General features: G+C 34.5%; 1 protein-coding gene across 1 annotated transcript in view; it reads right to left on the reverse strand.

The window, feature by feature from the left end:
* LOC111050134 (forkhead box protein J1.2-like) overlaps positions 1-27,839 on the reverse strand; it is a 51,961-nt gene continuing 24,122 nt past the window's right edge. Inside the window, exons 2-6 of the mRNA XM_039434960.1 lie at positions 20,347-20,436; positions 17,977-18,813; positions 15,066-15,241; positions 9,964-10,102; positions 1-644 (exon numbers count right to left, since the gene is read on the reverse strand). Of these exons, the coding sequence (XP_039290894.1) occupies positions 289-644; positions 9,964-10,102; positions 15,066-15,241; positions 17,977-18,813; positions 20,347-20,425 (1,587 nt within the window). The 5' untranslated portion in view covers positions 20,426-20,436 and the 3' untranslated portion in view covers positions 1-288. The remainder of the gene's footprint in view (positions 645-9,963; positions 10,103-15,065; positions 15,242-17,976; positions 18,814-20,346; positions 20,437-27,839) is intronic.

A 27,839-nucleotide genomic window follows, 5' to 3' on the forward strand; every position in this document is an offset into this window, starting at 1 on the left:
TCGGCTTGAGATAACAGTAAAAGTTGTGACATAAAAGCACTATACCATGGGATATCTACTTATGCTATTGTTTCTCTATGGTAATACCTATCTCTTGGTATTTGTATCATGAAGTGTTGAACACTCACTAGAGACTTTAAAAAATTGACTGGTTTAGCAGGGAAACATCGCCGCCGCTGTATCCCTACTTTTCTATGCTCCGCATATCCCTTCAAGTCGGAAGAACTTTTAATTCAACCATAGTTGAGAGTCAAATTCTTGTTCGAAAATGGAAAATAACTAAAACATCTAAATAGTATCTAGAAGAGAATGCAAGAGCTCGAGTTGAGAATCATCCCACCCGCCGTTACCCACAAGCAGGTTAGCCAACTCATCTTCTGCAAAACACGTCTCAGTTTGGAATGTTGGCAGAATGCTTTCCACAGTCATGTTCAAGTTGGTAAGGTTGAGGGTTAGCGAGGGAGGCGGCATGATTGTAGAGGGGCTTTCGCTGACTGGTGGCTGGTTTGGCGGCGTGAGGGGGGGATCTGACGGTGACGTCATAACCACGAGCTCTGAGGATGACGTCACAACGGCGACCGTTGACGCGGCGGGCGGTTTGCGTTTCGAGCGGTTTCGGCGGCGGTTGCTCAAGCCACTGCTACCTGTTGGCGGAAAATTCAGTGAAAATCGCGGAAAAACAATGAAAATTTGAATATTTTTTGAAGAATATAGGCTACTTACTTTCTAAATGGGTACTCACTTTTTAGGGCAGCTGAAAGTATTGATACACAATAGAATGTTAATAAAAACAATATAAAAATCTTGAAGCACTCTTTATTTAAAAAAAAACTTGAAAATAGTTCAACTTTTTGTGTAGTTGAGAAGTTGATATTGTGGTAGTTATTCATATTGAATGAAAAAGACTAAGAAATTGTCAAAAACCACAGATTTAATCTTAGAAACAATTTCTTAGTCTTTTTCATTCAAAATAGTTCAACTTGAAAAAAATAAAGGGTGCTTCAAGATTTTTATATATTGTTTTTATTAATTTGAATAGTAGCCCTTGTAAATAAAGTGTTTTTACAATAGAAGGGTACTAGATCACTTCCTCCGTAAACAAAGCCATAGTGCATCACAGGTGGTTGATGGTAACGTTGGCACAGGTACGGCTCCCACACCAATAAAAAAACTAGCTGATATAGATCAGCTGAAATCAACAAATTTTTATCGGTGTAGGAGCCCTACCTGTGCTGACGTCACCAGAATGCACTATGGCTTTGTTTACGGAGGTAGTGATCTAGTATACCCTTCTATTTCATCAGATGTTGTGAAATCCAGTTCGAGGGATTGAAAAGTCATGCGACCTGAATGATATAACAAACTTTCGAGGTTTGGGTGCGTGACTTTACGATCACTCTGCATAAAAGTGAAAATATAGTAGGCCTAATAATAATCAATGTAGGCCTAATAATAATTGAATGTCAATGTCAATAGTTCAACACTGTATTCAGAAAAGATGTTTTAGAATTTCTCCATGGAAATGTTAATCATGTTTAGTTATATTTTCATATCACTGACATATAGACATATCAACTGTCTTGTGTCACCTGGTCATATGGGACAAATATATGAATCATAAATTTATCTCATATTGATCAGGATTTTAGAGTTTTAAATTGGAAAAGTTTAATGAACAGTTGTTTTTGTCTTTGAACAATTTTTGTCATCGACAGAAGGATTGTTTATTTCATTTGTTGTCAAAATTATTGTAGCTTCTCTTTTTGTTTTTGATAACAAACGTGCCGCTTGTGCGACTGATAAAAATATGTATTTGAAATGGCTTCCATGTTTGGCATTGACTGAGTTATATTTAATACCCAAAATTTTACTTTTGGTCGGGGTGAGTGAGTCGGTGTGAGAGCTCGTTCGTTAGGACTGTGAGTAAAGTCCGGCTGTTCTGGTGAAGGGGATAGATTTTGCTCTTGTTTTATAATACAGTTTTCCTGTCGCAGTTCGGGCAGTTTAAAGAGAATTGTATTATTGAATAGGACGGGATCTGAACCCATTTCATTGGATCAGTTATTTTGATTTTTAATTAATAATTAACGCCGTGAAATACCAGTGAATGCCAAAGTGGGAAGCTATTCCAAAAAGGTAGGTTACTACTGAGTCATTGTTCTTAAATTTTTCATAACCACAAACATTGAATCCTCATTAGCAGCAAAGCGAGTAGGCCCTCAAATATTCATCTGATTATTATTTCGTTATTTCTAATTATAACTCTAATTTTTGTAATAAATAATTTATTGTTTTGTTTTAAATATCAAAAACCTGTACAATCTTTTCTTGTGTTTCTTGTTTTTCATTTTCCCACCCTTACATATTCAGTGAAGGCACATCTTGCTTACATATTTGGTGGAGGCTTCTCCCGCCGTCCATATCGTGCTTACACTTGTCAATGCCTTCTATAGACGGTAGCTGATACAGGTTTATTGATGTAATATTAACTGTTAATCTTAATCTAACTGTTAATATTAACTGTTAACTTCTTTGAAATAATCAATTATATTTTATTAAGCTAGAAATCATATTTTTCAATGCATCATTTTTCAAATGGGGAGTTGCATGCAGACTCCCCAGTATGCGACTGTGGGACGATGGAGCAGACAGTGCATCACATTATATTTGAGTGTGAGAGACGTGCCTACCTGGGCGAGGCTAACGACTTCACTGTAGCCAGTCCCCAGGCAATACAGTATATTTCATCCCTCGACGTGCACTTATTAAAGTGTGAAATTTTAAAAAATTGACAAAAATGTCATACGCTAAATTAATAAATATATATTTCAATAATTTCATAATGAATTTTCATGATTAAAATGAAATACTTTGTTAATTAATTATTAATTCTACATTGTTGAAAGACGATCTGGCAACAGAGCAAAGCGAGAAAGAGATAGCGCTATCCGCTCTGTTGAATGATAGACAAGGATAGCAATCAATACCATTGCTAATCTAACACTGCCATTATAACGTGGACCTCACTATAGTAATGAATTGGTGAGTGAAAGTGTATTTTCATTGTACAAATGGATAAAAAGATTCACAAAAAATCTGGTGTGGCGCATTCACACAACTTTCCTTGCCGTTATGAAAATTGATCACCTGACACTAGTGTTCCCGCGCATCTCAAAGCTACTATTCAAAGATTTGAGTCAGCTGGTGACAGGGCAATAACGCTGGAGACACACATGAGGTCTGCTAGTTATCTCTTCATAGTGAATGATTTAATAGAATCAACGATAATTTGCAATTGAATAATCATATTTTCTCGAATTTAAAGCTTATTTTCAATTTTAGGTGAAAATGTTACTGAACATTAATTGTAGAGATTTTCATGCTCAATCTACTCCACTTGATTTTTTTTGCTTCAATTGTATCTGAAGCCTGATAATTGGGAATCTATCTGCATTGATGGGGCGGAGCTCCTGAAATTTTTACAGATATGGGACTTGTGGCAGTTGATAGAGCTTATCGATGACTATTTCAGGTATGAATTTGATCAAAATCGTTGGAGCAGTTTCCGAGAAAATCACGAAAAACCCTGTTTTTGACAACATTTTTGCCATCTTAGCCACCATCTTGAATTGCATTTGATCGAAATTGTTCGTGTCGGATCCTTATAGTGAAAGGACCTTAAGTTCCAAATTTCAAGTCATTCCGTTAATTGGGAGATGAGATATCGTGTACACAGACGCACATACACTCATACACACACCACACACACCACACACACACACACACACATACAAACCCATACCCAAAAACCAGTTTTTTGGACTCAGGGGACCTTGAAACGTATAGAAATTTAGAAATTGGGGTACCTTAATTTTTTTTGGAAAGCAATACTTTCCTTACCAATGGTAATAGGGCAAGGAAAGTAAAAAGCTACACTTTTGCTGCAAAGTGTCAGTCAATTTTTAAACAAATTAATGAATGAATTTGTGTTGCATGAAGATAAAGCTGCTTACACTAAACGCACCGGCGAGTGCAAGCGTTCAGCGTGAGTGTTTCATTCTTTCCAGTTTTAATTTCTCATCTGCACGCTTGCTCATGCATAACCAAGATGTATAACAGCAGAATCATAAAAAATCAAACAAATATTGTGCAGAGAAAAGACTATAAAATGAAAATAAAATGATCTAAATTAAATTGTTATATTTCAGATAAAGAAATATTCCCTCTTAATCCACTCATTGACGCTCTTTTTACTTATTTTGAAAGGTATTGCATTGATCAGTTTATTTCTTGTGTAAATTAGCTGTCTTCTGATCAATGAAAGTTTAGTAGGATAAACTTGAAATTCCTCTGTTACACCCATTGTTTGTCAATTATTGTTTGTCAAACAAAAATTTACTGTTTTTACAAATATTTCCAGTGTTTGCTGGTCTCCACACTTACAGATATTTTGTTTGGTTCCGCGTCCACATTGTTTGTCAATTATTGTTTGTCAAACAAAATTTACTGTTTTTACAAATATTTCCAGTGTTTGCTGGTCTCCACACTTACAGATATTTTGTTTGGTTCCGCGTCCACATTGTTTGTCAATTATTGTTTGTCAAACAAAAATTTACTGTTTTTACAAATATTTCCAGTGTTTGCTGGTCTCCACACTTACAGATATTTTGTTTGGTTCCGCGTCCACATTGTTTGTCAATTATTGTTTGTCAAACAAAAATTTACTGTTTTTACAAATATTTCCTTGTTTGCTGGTCTCCACACTTACAGATATTTTGTTTGTTCCGCGTCCACATTGTTTGTCAATTATTGTTTGTCAAACAAAAATTTACTGTTTTTACAAATATTTCCATTGTTTGCTGGTCTCCACACTTACAGATATTTTGTTTGGTTCCGCGTCCACATTGTTTGTCAATTATTGTTTGTCAAACAAAAATTTACTGTTTTTACAAATATTTCCAGTGTTTGCTGGTCTCCACACTTACAGATATTTTGTTTGGTTCCGCGTCCACATTGTTTGTCAATTATTGTTTGTCAAACAAAAATTTACTGTTTTTACAAATATTTCCAGTGTTTGCTGGTCTCCACACTACAGATATTTTGTTGGTTCCGGTCCGCGTCCACATTGTTTGTCAATTATTGTTTGTCAAACAAAATTTACTGTTTTTACAAATATTTCCATTGTTTGCTGGTCTCCACACTTACAGATATTTTGTTTGGTTCCGCGTCCACATTGTTTGTCAATTATTGTTTGTCAAACAAAAATTACTGTTTTTACAAATATTTCCATTGTTTGCTGGTCTCCACACTTACAGATATTTTGTTTGGTTCCGCGTCCACATTGTTTGTCAATTATTGTTTGTCAAACAAAAATTTACTGTTTTTACAAATATTTCCAGTGTTTGCTGGTCTCCACACTTACAGATTTTTGTTTGGTTCCGCGTCCACATTGTTTGTCAATTATTGTTTGTCACAAAAATTTACTGTTTTTACAAATATTTCCAGTGTTTGCTGGTCTCCACACTTACAGATATTTTGTTTGGTTCCGCGTCCACATTGTTTGTCAATTATTGTTTGTCAAACAAAATTTACTGTTTTTACAAATATTCCAGTGTTTGCTGGTCTCCACACTTACAGATATTTTGTTTGGTTCCGCGTCCACATTGTTTGTCATTATTGTTTGTCAAACAAAATTTACTGTTTTTACAAATATTTCCATTGTTTGCTGGTCTCCACACTTACAGATATTTTGTTTGGTTCCGCGTCCACATTGTTTGTCAATTATTGTTTGTCAAACAAAAATTTACTGTTTTTACAAATATTTCCATTGTTTGCTGGTCTCCACACTTACAGATATTTTGTTTGGTTCCGCGTCCACATTGTTTGTCAATTATGGTTTGTCAAACAAAATTTACTGTTTTTACAAATATTTCCAGTGTTTGCTGGTCTCCACACTTACAGATATTTGTTTGGTTCCGCGTCCACATTGTTTGTCAATTATTGTTTGTCAAACAAAAATTTACTGTTTTTACAAATATTTCCATTGTTTGCTGGTCTCCACACTTACAGATATTTTGTTTGGTTCCGCGTCCACATTGTTTGTCAATTATTGTTTGTCAAACAAAAATTTACTGTTTTTACAAATATTTCCATTGTTTGCTGGTCTCCACACTTACAGATATTTTGTTTGGTTCCGCGTCCACATTGTTTGTCAATTATTGTTTGTCAAACAAAAATTTACTGTTTTTACAAATATTTCCAGTGTTTGCTGGTCTCCACACTTACAGATATTTTGTTTGGTTCCGCGTCCACATTGTTTGTCAATTATTGTTTGTCAAACAAAAATTTACTGTTTTTACAAATATTTCCAGTGTTTGCTGGTCTCCACACTTACAGATATTTTGTTTGGTTCCGCGTCCACATTGTTTGTCAATTATTGTTTGTCAAACAAAATTTAGGTTTTACAAATATTTCCATTGTTTGCTGGTCTCCACACTTACAGATATTTTGTTTGGTTCCGCGTCCACATTGTTTGTCAATTATTGTTTGTCAAACAAAAATTTACTGTTTTACCAATATTCCAGTGTTTGCTGGTCTCCACATTACAGATATTTTGTTTGGTTCCGCGTCCACATTGTTTGTCAATTATTGTTTGTCAAACAAAATTTACTGTTTTTACAAATATTTCCATGTTTGCTGGTCTCCACACTTACAGATATTTTGTTTGGTTCCGAGTCCACATTGTTTGAATTATGTTTGTCAAACAAAAATTTACTGTTTTTACAAATATTTCCAGTGTTTGCTGGTCTCCACACTTACAGAATTTTGTTTGGTTCCGCGTCCACATTGTTTGTCAATTATTGTTTGTCAAACAAAAATTTACTGTTTTTACAAATATTTCCAGTGTTTGCTGGTCTCCACACTTACAGATATTTTGTTTGGTCCGCGGTCCACATTGTTTGTCAATTATTGTTTGTCAAACAAAATTTACTGTTTTTACAAATATTTCCATTGTTTGCTGGTCTCCACACTTACAGATATTTTGTTTGGTTCCGCGTCCACATTGTTTGTCATTATTGTTTGTCAAACAAAAATTTACTGTTTTTACAAATATTTCTAGTGTTTGCTGGTCTCCACACTTACAGATATTTTGTTTGGTTCCGCGTCCACATTGTTTGTCAATTATTGTTTGTCAAACAAAATTTACTGTTTTTACAAATATTCCATTGTTTGTGGTCTCCACACTTACAGATATTTTGTTTGGTTCCGCGTCCACATTGTTTGTCAATTATTGTTTCAAAAAAAATTTACTGTTTTACAAATATTTCTAGTGTTTGCTGGTCTCCACACTTACAGATATTTTGTTTGGTTCCGCGTCCACATTGTTTGTCAATTATTGTTTGTCAAACACAAAATTTACTGTTTTTACAATATTCCAGTGTTTGCTGGTCTCCACACTTACAGATATTTGTTTGGTTCCGCGTCCACATTGTTTGTCAATTATTGTTTGTCAAACAAAAATTTACTGTTTTTACAAATATTTCCATTGTTTGCTGGTCTCCACACTTACAGATATTTGTTTGGTTCCGCGTCCACATTGTTTGTCAATTATTGTTTGTCAAACAAAAATTTACTGTTTTTACAAATATTTCCATTGTTTGCTGGTCTCCACACTTACAGATATTTTGTTTGGTTCCGCGTCCACAGTGTTTGTCAATTATTGTTTGTCAAACAAAAATTTACTGTTTTACAAATATTTCCATTGTTGCTGGTCTCCACACTTACAGATATTTTGTTTGGTTCCGCGTCCACATTGTTTGTCAATTATTGTTTGTCAAACAAAAATTTACTGTTTTACAAATCTTTTAGTGTTTGCTGGTCTCCACACTTACAGATATTTTGTTTGGTTCCGCGTCCACATTGTTTGTCAATTATTGTTGTCAAACAAAAATTTACTTTTTACAAATATTCCATTGTTTGCTGGTCTCCACACTTACAGATATTTTGTTTGGTTCCGCGTCCACATTGTTTGTCAATTATGTTTGTCAAACAAAAATTTACTGTTTTAAAATATTTCTAGTGTTTGCTGGTCTCCACACTTACAGATTTTGTTTGGTTCCGCGTCCACATTGTTTGTCAATTATTGTTTGTCAAACAAAAATTTACTGTTTTACAAATATTTCCAGTGTTGCTGGTCTCCACACTTACAGATATTTTGTTGGTTCCGCGTCCACATTGTTTGTCATTATTGTTTGTCAAACAAAATTTACTGTTTTTACAAATATTCCATTGTTTGCTGGTCTCCACACTTACAGATATTTTGTTTGGTTCCGCGTCCACATTGTTTGTCAATTATTGTTTGGTCAAACAAAAATTACTGTTTTTACAAATATTTCCATTGTTTGCTGGTCTCCACACTTACAGATATTTTGTTTGGTTCCGCGTCCACATTGTTTGTCAATTATTGTTTGTCAAACAAAAATTTACTGTTTTTACAAATATTTCCAGTGTTTGCTGGTCTCCACACTTACAGATATTTTGTTTGGTTCTGCGTCCACATTGTTTGTCAATTATTGTTTGTCAAACAAAAATTACTGTTTTACAAATATTTCCATTGTTTGCTGGTCTCACACTTACAGATATTTGTTTGGTTCCGCGTCCACATTGTTTGTCAATTATTGTTTGTCAAACAAAAATTTACTGTTTTTACAAAATTTCCATTGTTTGCTGGTTCCACACTTACAGATATTTTGTTTGGTTCCGCGTCCACATTGTTTGTCAATATTGTTTGTCAAACAAAATTTACTGTTTTTACAAATATTTCCATTGTTTGCTGGTCTCCACACTTACAGATATTTTGTTTGGTTCCGCGTCCACATTGTTTGTCAATTATTGTTTGTCAAACAAAATTTACTGTTTTTACAAATATTTCCATTGTTTGCTGGTCTCCACACTTACAGATATTTTGTTTGGTTCCGCGTCCACATTGTTTGTCAATTATTGTTTGTCAAACAAAATTTACTGTTTTTACAAATATTTCCAGTGTTTGCTGGTCTCCACACTTACAGATATTTTGTTTGGTTCCGCGTCCACATTGTTTGTCAATTATTGTTGTCAAACAAAATTTACTGTTTTTACAATATTTCCATTGTTTGCTGGTCTCCACACTTACAGATATTTTGTTTGGTTCCGCGTCCACATTGTTTGTCAATTATTGTTTGTCAAACAAAAATTTACTGTTTTTACAAATATTTCATTGTTTTGCTGGTCTCCACACTTACAGATATTTTGTTTGGTTCCGCGTCCACATTGTTTGTCAATTTTGTTTGTCAAACAAAAATTTACTGTTTTTACAAATATTTCCATTGTTTGCTGGTCTCCACACTTACAGATATTTTGTTTGGTTCCGCGTCCACATTGTTTGTCAATTATTGTTTGTCAAACAAAATTTACTGTTTTTACAAAATTTCCATTGTTTGCTGGTCTCCACACTTACAGATTTTTGTTTGGTTCTGCGTCCACATTGTTTGTCAATTATTGTTTGTCAAACAAAATTTACTGTTTTTACAAATATTTCCATTGTTTGCTGGTCTCCACACTTACAGATATTTTGTTTGGTTCCGCGTCCACATTGTTTGTCAATTATTGTTTGTCAAACAAAATTTACTGTTTTACAAATATTTCTAGTGTTTGCTGGTCTCCACACTTACAAATATTTTGTTTGGTGCCGCGTCCACACTGGCCACGGGCAAACATTGTTTGTCAAACATAATAAAATTTGCCCAAACTGTTTAACAAACATGTTTGGCGAACATTTGTTCAGTATGGACCCGGTTTAACATAAAGTTGACAATCTGATAATAAGTCGATGATTAAATTTACAAAACAAGCCACACTTTTCGCTGCAAGGGTTAGTCTATTCATAAACGAATAGATGGATAAAAAGTGAGTAGAAATACTTGCCTAGCCGTCTCCTATTCCTCTGACCCTCCTCCAGCCGGTCCAAGTCCAGCTTCCAGAATCCTCCCTTACCAGGCTCGTCCCTTGACCGAGGCACTTTCACAAAGCACTTGTTCAAAGATAGGTTGTGTCTAATCGAGTTCTGAAATATTATACAATACCATTAGCATTTGTTCAAAGATAGGTTGTGTCTAATCGAGTTCTGAAATATTATACAATATCATTTTATTACGGAAACAATTATAATACAAGACATCTAATTAATTTTGGTATTGCCCATCCCCTACTCCTACATAACTGCTTTAAAAAATAATAGTACAAATCAAATCAAAATCGTTTATTGTCATTACAAAACAAAATTTGTATAACAAGGTCAAATACATTTACAATTTGTCACATTCATCAATGAATTATTAAGTATGGTAGTTTTTTTAAGACAGTAACAATAGTACAAAAAGGACAAAAACAATAATATTCTATACATCTACAGATGCGTTATTAAGAGTATCAAACATTCTTAAAAATCTTAAAGTTGCAGAGCAACTGTTGCAATCTGACTATAATAGGATTCTTAGGTGGTCACATGACAGAAATTTAGTCATTAATAAGAAAAAAACAGTTTTAATGCATTTTAAATCACCACCTAATGAGATGTAATGAAACTCCAAAAATTATCAGTCATGACTGCCTCTGTCTTTCTAAATCACTTCAAACTTGTAGTTGCCCATCACTAACTCAAGTTGACGATACCCGATACCTAGGTGTGATAGTTGACAGTAGAATGAGATGGCATCCACACATCAACTACATCTCGAAAAAACTTCAGCATTAAGCGCAAAAATATTTTACATGCATAAAACTATTCCGGTCGACTGTCTTCACCTAATTTATAAATCTCTCGTAGAGTCTATCATTAGGTATGGTATAGATTCATGGGGCTGTGCAGCTGACTATTTGTTGCACAGAGTAGAAAGAATTCAATTAAGAACCCTGAAGTGCATAACATCTCGATTGCCTCTTATCAACTTAAATATTAACTTCAATAATCTTTCTAGTGTACATTTTTTTACCATACACTAACTCCAAGAATTTCTATATTTACAAGATTATAATATTTTTCAGGAATAATATTCAATACAGATCCTTTGCTCCACCATCTCCTTACAATTTAAGATCACCAGTTATATATCAGTTACCTCGATTTAGAAATATATATGGAAAAAGATCAATTCTCTACATACTTCCTAAATTATTTAATAAATTGCCTCTGAATATTCGAGATTATTTAAAAAGTGATGTTCTTAGCTATGTATTAAATAACAATAATCTCATAGCTTAATAAAGAAACAGCTAGCAGAGATTTGTTGGTACATTAATTTTATTGAGTCACTGCCGCCAGCTAAAGCGACCACTTATAATTATTTCTTGAAATGTCTTGAAACTTCATTTCTCAATTTTTCCCCCATGTATGTTTATTATAATTTTTGTTTTCATTAATAGTGAATACTCATTTTTACTTTCCTTGCCCTATTACCATAGGTAAGGAAAGTATTGCTTTCCAAAAAATTTAAGGTACCCTAATTTCATGTTTTCTATACGTTTCAAGATCCCCTGAGTCCAAAAACATGATTTTTGGGTGTTGGTCTGTGTGTGTGTGTGTGTGTATGTGTTGTGTGTGTGTGTTGTGTGTGTGTAGTGTGTGTGTGTGTATGTGTGTGTGTGTGTATGTGTGTGTGTGTGTGTATGTGTTATGTCTGTGAACACGATAACTCCATTCCTAATTAACCGATTGACTTGAAATTTTAAACTTAAGGTCCTTATACCATGAGGATCCGACAATAAGAAATTCAATAAAATTCAATTCAAAATGGCGGAAAAAATGGCGGATAATTACTAAAAAACCATGTTTTTCACGTTTTCCTCGAAAATGGCTCTAACGATTTTCTTCAAATTTATACCATGGATAGCTATTTATAAGCCTTATCAACTGACATGAGTCTCATTTCTGGGAAAATTCCAGGAGCTCCGTAATATTCTTGAGAAAAATGGCGGATAATGACTAAAAAACCATGTTTTCACAGTTTTCTCGAAAACGGCCCTAACGATTTCCTTCAAATTTATACCATGGATAGCTATTTATGAGCCCTATCAACTGGCATGAGTCTCATTTCTGGGAAAATTCCAGGAGCTCCGTAATATTCTTGAGAAGAATGGCGGATAATGACTAAAAATCCATGTTTTTCACGGTTTTCTCGAAAACGGCTCTAACGATTTTCTTCAAATTCATACCATGGATAGATATTCATAGGCACTATCAACTGGCATGAGTTTTTCTTCTGGGAAAATTGCAGGAGCTCCGTAATATTCTTGAGAAAAATGGCGGCGTACTAAAAAACCATGTTTTTCACGATTTTCTCAAAAATAACTTGACCGCTTTCTTTCAAATTCATACCCTGTATAGTTATTCATCAGCTCTTTCAACTGGCATGAGTCTTCTTCCTGGTAAACCAATGGGTGTCCACCCCATCCTTGGGAAATGGACTTAGTAGCCTCCTTCTCGTGCATGAGGTGGGTAGGTAGCGCAGTTCAAAAAAGAACACATAGTCGAGATATTCATCTGTAGAACAGCTGTTTTTGACGACTTTAAAATGACGACTAAAAAATCATCGATTTCACAATCACACAAAGAAAAAGTACTCTGAAAACAATTATATATACACATATACAGAAGTCTGATTGTAGTTTCAAATATGAGCAAGGAAAGTTGTGTGAGTGTACCACACCAGATTTTTTATGATTTGATTTGATTGATATTTTTCTTTTACTTGAGTAGTTTATCTAATTTCTTTTCTTAAATTTTATTATTCTAGTTCCTAGATTAGTTTACCTTCCTCATCACGATCCTTCCTTTACAGTACATCCTCTTCTTACTTCCCAACTTCCCTTTGCAAGCAAAAAAAAAATTTTTTTTCCTCTTCCTCTTATTAAATTTGTTAATTTTGTTTCTTGTAATGTACGATTCTATAATTTACAATGTATACTTATATAGGCACCTACTGAAAATCCTTCGGGTTTAGTGGGACCTCCAATGTAAATATTTTGTTCAATAAAACTTGATTGATTGATTCTAGGAACTCTTTAACACTGCACACACAAAGCTCACACAACATATTTTTCATGAATCTTTTAAAACTTTAGCCTACTGGTCATATTCAATGCTCTGACTTCCGTCGGCAATAAGTTGTAAATTTTCTTACCGAATTCATGAAAACTATTCAGAGTTAGTTGTAAATTGCATCGGCTTCTATTTAACAATATGCAGGTAACCTTTTACATACAACAGACACTCAAGAACAAAATACCTAAATACATATTTGTCATAGAAACGTTCTCAATCATTTAAAACAGTCAGAAAATTCCAGTATTAACACGTTCAGGTAACATTTGAGTGGATGGTTATTAGAAATTGGCAGGGATGCTGCAGAGCAACTTATTAAATCCGCCTAAACATTCAGAACTTGAATTTGCCATTTCTAATGAGTATTATAGCCTTTATTCAGCTACTATTTCTATAAATATGTCTGTATATATTAATAACTATGGAATTTCATTGTTTACAATTTATATTCTTTGATTTGCTGAAGAATTTTAATAAATTGAATTAGGTATAATGGTTTTATATGTAGGTACAAAAAAAATGAAAAAATAACCACAATCAACTTGAAAGAACTCACTCTCTCTATAATGGTTTTAAATGTAAAAAAAAGAAAAAATAACCACAATCAACTTGAAAGAACTCGCTCTCCACTCACAGACTCATGTTTTTGTAAAGAGTATTTACTGTTAAATGAGTTTAATAAATTTGCATTATGTTTTTGTGAATAAAACGCTATTTGATTTCATAAAAAACTTCAGTCTTTGTTTGGCTTGAAATGAGGATCACCAGCACGAAACATGTCACCACAATAAAAACGAGAGTGTTGTTACTTTTCATAAAAAAGCATTTCACTTTGAACTTTTGAAAAATTAGTTCTACATTCAAAAATTCCTTTCATATAGATGGTTCAGTCGCGAGAAGTATTTCTGTATATATTTTGAAGATTTCTTGCAATTTGAAGATTTTCCTCATTACTGACTATGTAACAAATGGTTTACATTCAGAATGGTTCATATTGATATTGATATTCAGTTTTGAAATTTCACTAAAGAATTCCTTATCGCAAACTCCAAATTTAGAGAATTCTCTTCATAATCATCTATTATATATATATATATATATATATATATATATATCTATATATATATATATATATATATTATATATCTATATATATATAATAGGATTTTAGAGTGATTCATCGTCTTCCTTCTTTTAGTCGAGACCTCCATCTTTGCCTATCCTCCCATTCACCATCCCTTAAATTCCTGGCCTCCATAGCCTCATCCACCTCATTTCTCCATGATCTTTTAGGTCTTCCTCTTTTCCTTCGCCCAATTGGACTCCAATCAGTCACCATCCCTATCCATTTGCTAGCACTCGCCCTTCTAGCATGGCCACATCAACCTTTTATCCTCAATCAACTTTATAATATCCCATTCCACTTTCATTCTCCTTCTTATCTCCTCGTTTCTCACTCTGTCCATTCTGGTAAGCCCGCAGCATCTCCTCCAGTAATCCATCTCAACAGCTCTTATCTTATCTCTTGCTCTCTTGTTTGTCACCCAAACCTCTGCCCCATACGTCATTATACTTCTGACGATTGCATTGAATATTCTATGTTTATTTTTCCTATGAATATCCTTACTCCATATGATTGGGTGCAACTGTCGAATACAACTCCTGGTTTGGGCCAACCTAATCTTTATCTCCTCGTCTGTATCACACCATTTTTCATGATGGTAAATCCCAGGTATTTAAATTTATCTCTCCCTTTTATCACGGTGTTACAGTCAATGGACAAATCCGGTGTGCCATCACTATTCGTTTGTAAATACTCCGTCTTGTCCACATTGATTTCCAATATTATAATATCATCTTCATAATATTTCTCATCTATTATCATGAACTTTGAAAAAGTATTGATTATTTTGAGTGTATTGCTCACCTGCCATGTAGGATCAGCGTTTCTGTAGTACAGGAAGTTATCCCTGATCCATGCATAGATGGCAGATAGGGTCATCTTATTATTGTTGGCCCTCATTGCCATACAGATGAGGGTGGCATACGAAAATGGCGGCTTGTGATCACCGCTTAGTTTGTAGTCTTCGGCACAGGCTGGGTCTGTTATAAATAAATACAAAATTGAATTATTATTATTATTATTATTATTATTATTATTATTATTATTATTATTATTATTATTATTATTGTCATTTGTTACGTGAAGCCACAAATCTGAGCAGAGCTCAAGTGGCAAGTAACATGTCATGAACATTTTTCTATGCAAAGTGTATGCATCTGTATAAACTCAAAGTATGAAGGCACCACAACATTCCTCCATTGTATAGGGACACGCTTCCACAAGTACATTAGTAATTGAAGACAAGAAAAGCCTATGACTACCACACAACCGTATTCTTTCAGGTAGACAATTGAATGCTTCAGTTATATCTGTACGCGTATCAGCTTCAGTCCCGAATAATATGGTCCTTTTTCCAAAAGTGTCAGTCTGTGAGCGGGGTACTGATATACAGCTGAGCTCTTTGCTCTTGTGCTATAGCCATGGCAAACTACATTTCCTTCAAATCTCTCTGAATTTCTGAAGACAAAATTTACAGTCTCAAGGAAGTGCAATGCTGGGACCGTGAGAAACCTGTATTTTCTAAAAATGGGACTACATGAATTGGATGGCCGCAAGCCCTCCAAAACACGAACAGCTTTCTTTTGCATCTTAAATATTTTATATAAATTATTCTTACTATTCCCCCAAAAGAAGATGCTGTAGCGTATTAGGGCTAAAAAAATATCCATGATACACCTTCTGAGCTGTCTTTATAGTGGATGCAGTCCTCACAGTTCTCAGTGCATTGAACTCTTTGCTCTATTATCAACTTCTCAACTACACAAAAAGTGAAATACAAGATTAGTCAATAGAAATGGATTGATTCAATATACAGGGTGATTACCGGAAAACGCATGTTTTTCAAATAACGAGAACTATTTGCAAATCAGAGTAAAAAATGCATTTATTAGTGAAAATGCAGTGTACACAATATGCAATTTCAAAATAAAATTACTTACAATCTATTATTTGAAAATTACATCTCTAAGGTGGTCGCCTGCTGCTTGGATACATTGTTGAAGGCATTCTTTAAAACTTGCTACGGATTTTGCTAACATGTCTCTAGGAATGCCATTGATTTCCTGGCAAATAGCTTTGGTGTGCAGACAATCCTCAAATACTGGCAGAGAGACCTCATCATAGCTTACGTGTGACTGTGTGGTGTGCAGTTTGTGAAAAGGGGATCATTGGTCCATATTTTTTTGAAGACAACGATGGCAGAACAGTCACAGTGAATGCACAACGGTACCTGGATATGTTGAAAGAATATTTCCTGCCAGAACTGCGCCGTCAACATATACAGATACGTAATGTATGATTCCAACAAGACGGGGCAACAGCACATACGGCTCGCATTAGTATGCAATTCCTTGGGCGAACATTCCCTACAAGAGTGATCTCGCGTTTTGGTGATGTCACTTGGCCTTCTCGCTCACCGGATCTAACAATTCCAGATTTCTTTCTGTGGGGATTCTTGAAAGCTAGAGTGTACATAAACAAACCACGAACAATCCAAGAACTTGAAAAAGCTATTTGCCAGGAAATCAATGGCATTCCTAGAGACATGTTAGCAAAATCCGTAGCAAGTTTTAAAGAATGCCTTCAACAATGTATCCAAGCAGCAGGCGACCACCTTAGAGATGTAATTGTCAAATAATAGATTATAAGTAATTTTTTTTTGAAAATGCATATTGTGTACACTGCATTTTCACTAATAAATGCATTTTTTACTCTGATTTGCAATAGTTCTCGTTATTTGAAAAACATGCGTTTCCCGGTAATCACTCTGTATTATTTAAATTTAACTAAAGAATTATTGATAATATACTGATTTATTGATAGTTAGAAATCCTAATTTATAATTTATAATTATCAATAAATCAGTGGTTTTTTGACAATTTCTTAGTCTTTTTCATTCAATAATTATGAATAATTACCACAATATCAACTTCTCAACTACACAAAAAGTGAAATACAAAATTAGTCAATAGAAATTTATTGATTCAATATTATTTAAATTTATAGTAATAATAACAATTTTTGTATGGCTTTTATTGGTGGGAGTTCCTGAAAGATTTCACCTCGCCTAATGAAATAAATTATACATAAAATAATAATGATTATTTATAATCATTTATCATAATTTATCTATAATTATGAATAATTATGTATTAATTATGAATGTCGTTGTATCAATAAAGCTATAGTTGTAAGGTTGCTGAAATATGTAAGGTAGCTGGTGGGAAGAAAAAAAAAGGAACTATTGACATAACATTTTTAATGTTAATTGACGTGAAATGTCACTTATTTCGACTCTGTATGATATGTGTGATATATATTGTTTTATTATTTATAGTATAATGTTATAAATTATTATTAACTGTATAAACAGTAAACTTAGGCATTAGTCCATGTTAGGAGCTTTCTTCATACTACTGTTCGTATTTATTAGTTTTGTAAGCTACACTGTGAATGAAGAAGAATGAAATTCAATTTAAATCAATACCCAATTTGGGCATAACCTGAGAAAAATTGAAAAAATCCATTAGACATTGGATATATTCATTTATTTATCAATATAAATACAATATCATTCTCAACTATGAATGATTGGGGAAGGAACAAAAGGTTTTGTGTTGATGATGTGGAGCTTCTCTATAATTTTGTGTTTCATTTTAGTGGTTTTTCAACAATGTTTTTTAAATCATAAGATTATAAATTGGAATTTACTCACTGAGTGTCAGCCTTAGAGTCTGTGCGGCCTTATGTCCGTTGGCGGCCTTGGCGAGTGAGTGAGAGGGTGTGTGCGCGTGGGAGGGAGAATTGGGAGGCGTGGGGAGAGAGGAGACACAGCTGTTGAGGAGGTCTGATTGGTGCAACCAGTGGAGACTGGTGAGATCGCATCGGTCTTCGTCGCTAGCTGGCTGCGGAATCAGTTTATGGTCGTTCCCGCATCGGTCTTCGTCTTTTATAGGCTGCAGAATCAGTTGATGGTCGTTCCCGCATCGGTCTTCGTCGTTTGAGGGCTGCAGCATCATTTGGTGGTCATTGCTGCATTGGTCTTCGTCGGTAGCTGGCTGCAGAATCATTTGATGGTCGTTCCCGCATCGGTCTTCGTCGTTTGTGGGTAGCAGAATCATTTGATGGTCGTTCCCGCATCGGTCTTCATCGTTTGTGGGCTGCAGAATCATTTGATGGTCGTTCCCGCATCGGTCTTCGTCGTTTGTGGGTAGCAGAATCAGTTGATGATTGTTCCCGCATTGGTCTTCATCGTTTGTGGGCTGCAGAATCATTTGATGGTCGTTCCCGCATCGGTCTTCGTCGTTTGTGGGTAGCAGAATCAGTTGATGATTGTTCCCGCATTGGTCTTCATCGTTTGTGGGCTGCAGAATCATTTGATGGTCGTTCCCGCATCGGTCTTCGTCGTTTGTGGGCTGCAGGATCAGTTGATCAGAGATATGGCCGCATCGGTCTTCGTCGCTTGTGAGCTGCGGCATCAGCTGATGTTGATCGTCGCATCGCGAGGATTTGATTGACGGCGGTGGAGGTTCGACAGTTACTGCTGCATGACCTAATAACAAAATTAAAATTAATATAATAATAATTTATTATTAATAATTGTTAACAATATTTATTGGAGACCAATAATTTATAGTGGAATTGAAAACATCTCCAGACTCGAACGGATATGCGGAGCAGAGTAAAGTAGGGATACAGCGGCCGCAATGTTGCCGTGCTGAACCGGATTCATCATTCAGGCTAAATTGCTGTTTATATTTCGACCGAATCTTATCAAATCTTGTGAATGTTGAAAACACAAACGGCCACACCATATTAAGCGTTTTCTCAGCTGATCGGAGAGTATCCATCCTGCTATGCCGACACTAAAAAAAATCTGGTGTGGCGCACTCACACAACTTTCCTTGCCGTTATGAAAATTGATCAGCTGACGCTAGTGTTCCCGCGCATCTCAAGTCTACTACTTTTCAAAGATCAGAGCCAGCTGGTGACAGGACAATAACGCTCGAAACACACGAGGTCTGCTATCTCTTCATAGTGAATGATTTAATAGAATCAACAGTTGACAACCGTTTGCAATTGAAATAATCACTTTTTCTCGAATTTCGAGCTTATTTTCAATTTTAGGTAAAAATGTTACTGAACATTAATTGTAGAGATTTTCGTGCTCAATCTTTTCCACTCAAAATTTTTCGTTCAAATTGTATCTGAAGCCTGATAATTGAGAATCTAAAATCAAACTTTGCATAGATGGGGCGGAGTTCCTGAAATTTTTACAGATATGGGACTTGTGGCAGTTGATATAGCTTATCAATGACTATTTTAGGTATGAATTTGATCAAAATCGTTGAGCCATTTTCGAGAAAATCGCGAAAAACCTTGTTTTTGACAACATTTTCGCCATTTTAGCCGCCATCTTGAATCGCATTTGATCGAAATTGTTCGTGTCGGATCCTTATAGTGTAAGGACCTTAAGTTCCAAATTTCAAGTCATTCCGTTAATTGGGAGATGAGATATCGTGTACACAGACGCACATACACTCATACACACACACACACACACACACACACACACACACACACACACACACACACACACACACACACACACACACACACACACACACACATACAGACCAATAATCAAGAATCATGTTTTTGGACTCAGGGGACCTTGAAACGTATAGAAAACATGAAATTAGGGTACCTTAAATTTTTTTGGAAAGCAATACTTTTCTTACCTATGGTAATAGGGCAAGGAAAGTAAAACGCCGTCTGAAAACGCCAGAAAAAACGCTTAATATGGTCTGGCCCAATGCTGAAGTCCACTATCACATTTTTTTCATTTATCAGAATGATTTCATCATGAATAAATTTAATATACTACCGTATATGTATGGTACATGTATGGTACCCTACCGCGTACCAAATATAATATCACCAAACACTGTGTCACATGAGAATGCATCTATGTGACGCATTTATGATGAATGACATGAATTCGTAAGCAGCTTGATAATGATTGACTTTTGAATATCACAGATTAGAATTAATTTAATTTGAATTAGATTAATCAACAACTAACCTATTGCGACTTCTTTACATTCCCCTCCACAAGCAGCTTTCTCCAGTTTCAAATGCTCGTCCCCTGTTTTCACCATCATGGCCACATCACCTGAAATCAAATCAATTACTCAATTATTTGAAGTAATTCATTAAATACAGTATTAACAAAACTCAAAAACTTGTTCAGCTCTTAAAATGCACATCAATCCTTAAAGTGCGTACAGATATCCGCGCCGCGAACATGGGCAATTCACTTTCAATCAGCTGATGCCAAGCTTTTTATATCTGTATCTTACCTTTTCTGTAGAAATACAGATAATTATAGTCAGCGTGAATTGTTCATGTTCGCGGCGCGTATATCTGTACGCACCTTTACAGTAGCAGGCTCAATAATTCATCTTATTGATAGCTTATCAGCGTGATAACAAAACCAATCTCTTCCCAATATTTCAGAATCGATACTAGTAGTTCTGTGAACAGTAGACCTCACGCAGTATTCTCATCCATAAGTACCTGATTGAAACTGTAGACCTTATGGAAATACAGCAATAGACTGGCTTCTCCACACATCTGCGTAATCACTTGTCAGCTGATTTATTGACCGTGCGAAGTGAGGTCTCAGATTAAAGTCGACGGTTTGGCATTGCTCTTAATGTTTAAATGTTAATATGTTGCGCATTTACGGCGAAACGCGGTAATAGATTTCCATGAAATTTGACAGGTATGTTCCTTTTCTAATTGCGCGTCGACGTATATACAAGGTTTTCGGAAATTTTGCATTTCAAGGATAATATAAAGGGAAAGGAGCCTCCTTCATACGCCAATATTAGAGTAAAAATCAGTCTATAGAATAAAATTATTCATCATAAATCAGCTGACAAGTGATTACACAGATGTGTGGAGAAGCCAGTCTATTGCTGTATTTCCATAAGGTCTATAGTTTCAATCAGGTACTTGTGGATGAGAATACTGCGTGTGCTCTATTGTTCACAGAACTACTAGTGATGAATAATTCTATAGTCTGATTTTTACTCTAATATTGGCGTATGAAGGAGGCTCCTTTCCTTTTATATTATCCTTGAAATGCAAAATTTCCAAAAACCTTGTAAATACGTCGAAGCGCAATTAAAAAAGGAACATACCTGTCAAATTCCATGAAAATCTATTACCGCGTTTCGCCGTAAATGCCCAACATATAAACATTTAAACATTCAAACAAATGGAAAATTAGAGAAATGAAATTGAGAGAAATGCCAAACAGTCGACTTGAATCTTAGACCTCACTTAGCTCGGTCAATTACACATTCATATTACAGAATTAATGGATGTCAGTAGCCTACTTTTTGAATGGCCAAAATAATTCTGCTGCATCAAATTAATTTCTAAAACTCCAACCAATCAGAGTACAGGGAACAGTCAGACCAGTTCAAAACTCACTAGCAACGCGATTGGTCGACCTACTATTTCTCACCTGTAATGGCCATGCCTCCAGCCAATCACAAGCAAGCAAGCAAGGCATTATAGTGATTTTGTCTGTTGGTTTCAAATTTCTCCGACAGATTGCACTAGCTACCAGCTCATATTTATCTTCATTGGATTGAATTTTAAAGGTTTGAAATGAGGATTGAGTATGTACGAGTATGAGGTATAGTGGATAGAGGAGATGGAAAATGTTGGAAGAAATTAAATCGAAATGAGATGATGATGATGATGATGATGATGATGATGATGATGATGATGATGATGATGATGATGATGATAATGATTATGATGATGGTGATGAAAAAGAAGAAGAAGAAGAAGAAGAGAAGAAGAAGAAAGAAGAAAAGAAGAAGAAGAAGAAGAAGAAGAAGAAGAAAGAAGAAGAACGAAGAAGAAGAAGAAGAAGACGAAGAAGAAGAAGAAGAAGAAGAAAAAGGAAAAAGAAGAAGAAGAAGAAGAAGAAGAAGAAGAAGAAGAAGAAGAAGAAGAAGAAGAAGAAGAAGAGAAGAAGAAGAAGAAGACAGAAGAAGAAGAAGAAGAAGAAGAAGGAAGAGAAGAAGAAAGAAGAAGAAGAAGAAGAAGAAGAAGACGAAGAAGAAGAAGAAGAAAGAAGAAGAAGAAGAAAGAAGAAGAAGAAGAAGACGAAGACGAAGAAGAAAGAAGAAGAAGAAGAAGAAGAAGAAGAAGAAGAAGAAGAGCCAAATTCAAATAACGATCGATTTAGACAATCAGTAATCTGTATGAAGTGAATGAAAATGAAGTTGAACAAGCAAGAATTCATATTTTCACTCTCAAATAAATTCTAAAATAGAAGTAATCAAACAAAGGTTTTCCATACCTCATCAAGTCTACAGAGTATTAATTATTAGTAGACGATATTTTATAAGATAAATAATTAATTTCGAAGCCTCATCTCTGCAATATAATGAGCTATTTAAGCATGCTATGACACTGATTTCAATGAGAAGATGACAATGCCATCCCTGATAAATAATTCTCAGCCAATAACTTCATCTGGTTTCATCATCTGCTTTGCAGATTGTACCTTATTTTTATATCTTTCTTCCTCCCCTATATTTTCTCTCTTCTTCACAATTATATTGTAAATAATTGATGAGCTTTTATCGCTGGTGGTCTTTCCTTTCATTCGATTTGTCGCATGCTAGTTCATCTCTCCTACTTTAATATCATTTCTTCTTACTCTGCATCGCATTAAATATTCTATTTCTTTCTATCATTTCTGAATTACTTCCTCTTCTGTTATTTTTGGCACTCTATTTCTATAGATTTCTATCATCTCTGAGAAGTACTCTACTTTTTCTCTTCTGCTATAAACTCAATTTTGTCTCATTCTCTATCGCATTTGCTATTCTATTTCCTTCTCTTATTTCTTCTGTAACTTGGGTACTCTTTTATTATTTTGGAACTCTATTTCTAAAGATTTATCTCTGAAAAGTACTATACTTTTTCTCTTCTGCTAAAAACTCAATTTTGCCTCATTCTCTATCGCATTTGCTATTCTATTTCTTTCTCTTATTTCTACTGCAACTTACTTCCTCTTCTATCATTTTTACTTTCCTTGCCCTACTACCATAGGTAAGGAAAGTATTGCTTTCCAAAAAAATTAAGGTACCCCAATTTCAAATTTTCTATACGTTTCAAGTTCCCCTGAGTCCAAAAACATGATTTTTGGGTGTGTGTGTGTGGGTGTGTGTGTGTGTGTGTGTGTGTGTGTGTGTGTCTGTGAACACGATAACTCCATTCCTTATTACTGTAACGAATTGACTTGAAATTTAAAACTTAAGGTCCTTATACCATGAGGACCCGACAATAAGAAATTCAATAAAATTCAATTCAAGATGGCGGAAAAAATGGCGGATAATACTAAAAAACCATGTTTTCACGATTTTCTCAAAAACGGCTCTAACGATTTTCTTTAAATTTATACCATGGATAGCTATTAATAAGCCCTATCAACTGACATGAGTCTCATTTCTGGGAAAATTGCAGGAGCTGCGTGATATTCTCGAGAAAAATGGCGGATAATTACTAAAAAACCATGTTTTTCACGGTTTTCTCGAAAACGGCTCCAACGATTTTCTTCAAGTAACCTCCTTCTCGTGCATGAGGTAGGTAGGTAGAGCAGTCTATAAAAATAACACATAGTCGAGATATTTTATCTGTAGAACAGCTGTTTTGACGACTTTTAAAAAATCATCGGATTTCACAATAATTTACACAAAGGAAAAAGTACTCTGAAAACAATTATATACACACATATACAGTAGTCTGATCGTAGTTTCAAATAATTATGTTGCCGCCAATCGTCATTATGTTATTTTTCTAAATTATTATTGTCGTTTAAGAATGAGGCTATAGATCAATGAGCAAGGAAAGTTGTGTGAGTGTACCAGACCAGATTTTTGACACTCTATTTCTATAGATTTCTCTCATCTCTGAGAAGTACTCTACTTTTTCTCTTCTGCTATAAACTCAATTTTGTCTCACTCTCTATCGCATTTGCTATTCTATTTCCTTCTCTTATTTCTACTGCAACTTACTTCCTCTTCTATCATTTTTGACACTCTATTTCTATGGATTTATCGTATCTCTGAAAAGTACTCTACTTTTTCTCTTCTACTGGAAACTCGATTTTGCCTCATTCTCTACCGTATTTGGTATTGAAATGAAATTAAATGAAAAAATTCTTTATTAGGCGGAGTTAGGACTCAGGTATTCTATCTCTTTCTCTCATTTCTACTAAAATTTACTTCCTCTTTTATTATTTTTTCAAACCAACTCTTTTTCCGTAGATTTCTCTTTCTTCTGAAAAGTACTCTACATTCTATACATAATTTAAAAGAAAAAAACATCACGGTTTATTGTAGATAGTTTCAAAATCAATTGAAAATGAATTATCTCTAGAGATGGAAATTAATGAGATATTGCAATTATTCAAATGCTAATGAATAAATTATTATTATTAAACGAAAATCGAAATTAAATTCTGTAATTCACCCCGAAGACTTCTGCTACTGCAAATATTTACAACAGGGTAGGGTAAACAGCTAGATGGAAAACTTTGGAATAGTAGCGCTCATCGAAATTCCATCTAGCTGTTTACCCTGTGTCAATATTTGCAGTAGCAGAAGTCTTCGGGGTGAATTACAGCAATTAATTTGGATTTTCGTTTAATAATAATAATGAAATATCTCCAATGTTTAACACCCTATTGCTCGGTTGCAGAATCGTTACGGTACTGAAATGAACTGTCTGTTGCAATGATCATAATTAAATTTGAACTGACATTATTCTAATCCATTTCATGTATTCATATTGAGATTGTTATCAAATTATCATTCAAAAGTTGTTTTATACATCAACTTAAACCTAGTAGGCCTACTCCAATCTTGTTTCGAAATTCTTTATTCTTTATTGATTGATACAAAGTACATCATCAAAATGATAGGGAGAGAAAGAATAAGGTAACCTTGTGCTATTCCTCTCCCAAATTAAGATAAGGTTACACATAGTCCGAAATAGGTCAAGTCTTGTTCACTTCACAATATTTCCAGTCCTTAATTATTTTCACAACGTAGATTTTTATATTTAGATGCTTTCACAAAACTAAACATAGAAGAAATATTTCAGATTATTGTCACTAAAATAGGAAATATTCACATAATTGACCGAGCGAAGTGAGGTTTAAGATTCAAGTCGACGGTTTGGCATTTCTCTTAATGTTTAAAATGTTTAAATTTTATATGTTGCGCATTTACGGCGAAACGCGGTAATAGATTTTCATGAAATTTGACAGGTATGTTCCTTTTTTAATTGCGTGTCGACGTATATACAAGGTTTTTGGAAATTTTGCATTTCAAGGATAATATAAAAGAAAAAAAGGAGCCTCCTTCATACGCCAATATTGGAGTAAAAATCAGACTATAGAATTAGATTTATCATAAATCAGCTGCCTAGTGGACTATAATACTACCCGTTCAAAAACATCAAACATCTTGAAAATGTATCTTTCCATCAATGTTAGTAGACAGTTGACTATAATACTACCCGTTCAAAAACATCGAACATCTTGAAAATTGTATCTTTCCATCAACGTTGTAGACAGTTGCAGCCAGATCTGATAACAGCGCTCACACTCACATTCCGGGACGACACGTCACGGTACGATAGGACAGAAAGCTCTATATTTATTTAGGATTTTTTCTAGACATTTTAAATTGATAAATTATTTATTAATTTTTGAGAAAACATAACAACAGGTCAATGTAACTTACTGAGCGCGAGGTCTACTGTTCACAGAACTATTAGTATTAAAGAAATAATTTTGCACGACCTAAAAACAGACAAAAAACTAAATCCGTTTAGACAGCCTTTTTTGAACACAGCTTTTTCCAATTCCTCTTTCTCTAAACCCCTGCAGCCCCCCCCACCACCATAAACCCCCACATCGAAAGCCATCGAACCTTCATGTGCACTTTCTATCTGCAGGTTTACTCTCATTCCTTTACAGTATCATCGTTGCTCCCCGTTCAACAAATACTGACATTTTGTAGTGGATCGTCTCACTAAAGCTGCAAATTATAAACGATGGCAGAGCCCATTCATCAACGTATGCCTTGTATAGTTAGACTGTCAGCACTTCTTATAGATAGCATCAACACTGCATTCAAAAATACTGATAGTTGAAAATGGATTTTACTGTAGGGTATTTCCACCTTACCACGACTTTGCCCCTACTGGTACAAACACATCACCCCATTGGTGTGATTGTTGTCTTCCGTCTTTCTCATCTTCTTCATCCACTTTTCTTCTGCATTATTCTTTCTTTTAATTCATTTTCTTTCCTCCATCTTCTCTCACTCACTTGGTAGATAGTTAGTGGGAAGGATATTTTGAATATTATTTCCGAAGAAAATGCATTTTCAAGTGAGTGTTGGAATGTATATGCTTATGCTTAGAGTAGATTAAATGAATGTAGTAATTTCTAATGAATGTATTATGCCTTATGATGGATAATAAACTTGATTTGATTTGAGAATGGACATTGATATGTCCAAAGCTCCGCCAATTTCCATTTACAAATTAATCCTTAGTTGAATTAATGAAATTAACGTTTTGGTAGAGAGTTGGTGGGAAGGATATTTTGAATATTCTTTCCAAAGAATGGACATTGATATGTCCAAAGCTCCGCCAATTCATGTAGATGCATAACAATATTATCGATAGTTATTCCAAATTGTTTTTTCATATCATATACAGTTCAATAATTATTTTCTTAGTCTATATTATGTAAATTCATCTATAATTTTGCTGTATTGTAAGCTGTTGTACATAACTGTATAAGCCAGTATATATTGTAATCTACATAAATAAAGTACTCAATCAATCAATCCTCCTTCTATACTCCCCCCCGGTCATGTGTTAATGGGAAGGATATTTTATATCCTTCTAAAAGAACCGACAATTATTTGTTGAAACACCGCCGATTTATGAAATTACATCACATTATTATATTATCGTTATTCTAATTGCATTTCTATATTTATTCTCATTGATTAATTATTTATACTTTGTGAAATTCGTTGAATAACTAGCATTATCGTCATTTAATGTAAATTGTGTATAAGCCAGTAAATATTGTAACATACATAAATAAAGAAATCTAATCTAATCTAAATTCAATTTCTCACACACCTCCCCATTGGCTTGATTGCTATCATTCTTCAGTCTTTCCCAACTTCTTTATCCAGTTCTCTTCTACCTTCTACTTTATTCATTCTTTATCCATTTATACAATGAGTACATTATCGAAATCATAAGGTAACCTTGTGATATTCCTCTCCCAAATTTAGATAACACATAGTCCGAAATAGGTTAATAAGTCTCGTAGTTCTTCAATTCAATACTTTTATTCTTCCTTCTCCCTTCTTCGACAATTTTACATCCTCTCTATTGTCCTCTCTTCATCTGTCTTCTCCATTCCCTCTATTTACGATATTTCCTTCTTTA

Source organism: Nilaparvata lugens, chromosome 8 (genome assembly GCF_014356525.2).
Source record: "Nilaparvata lugens isolate BPH chromosome 8, ASM1435652v1, whole genome shotgun sequence".
NCBI lineage: Eukaryota > Metazoa > Arthropoda > Insecta > Hemiptera > Delphacidae > Nilaparvata > Nilaparvata lugens.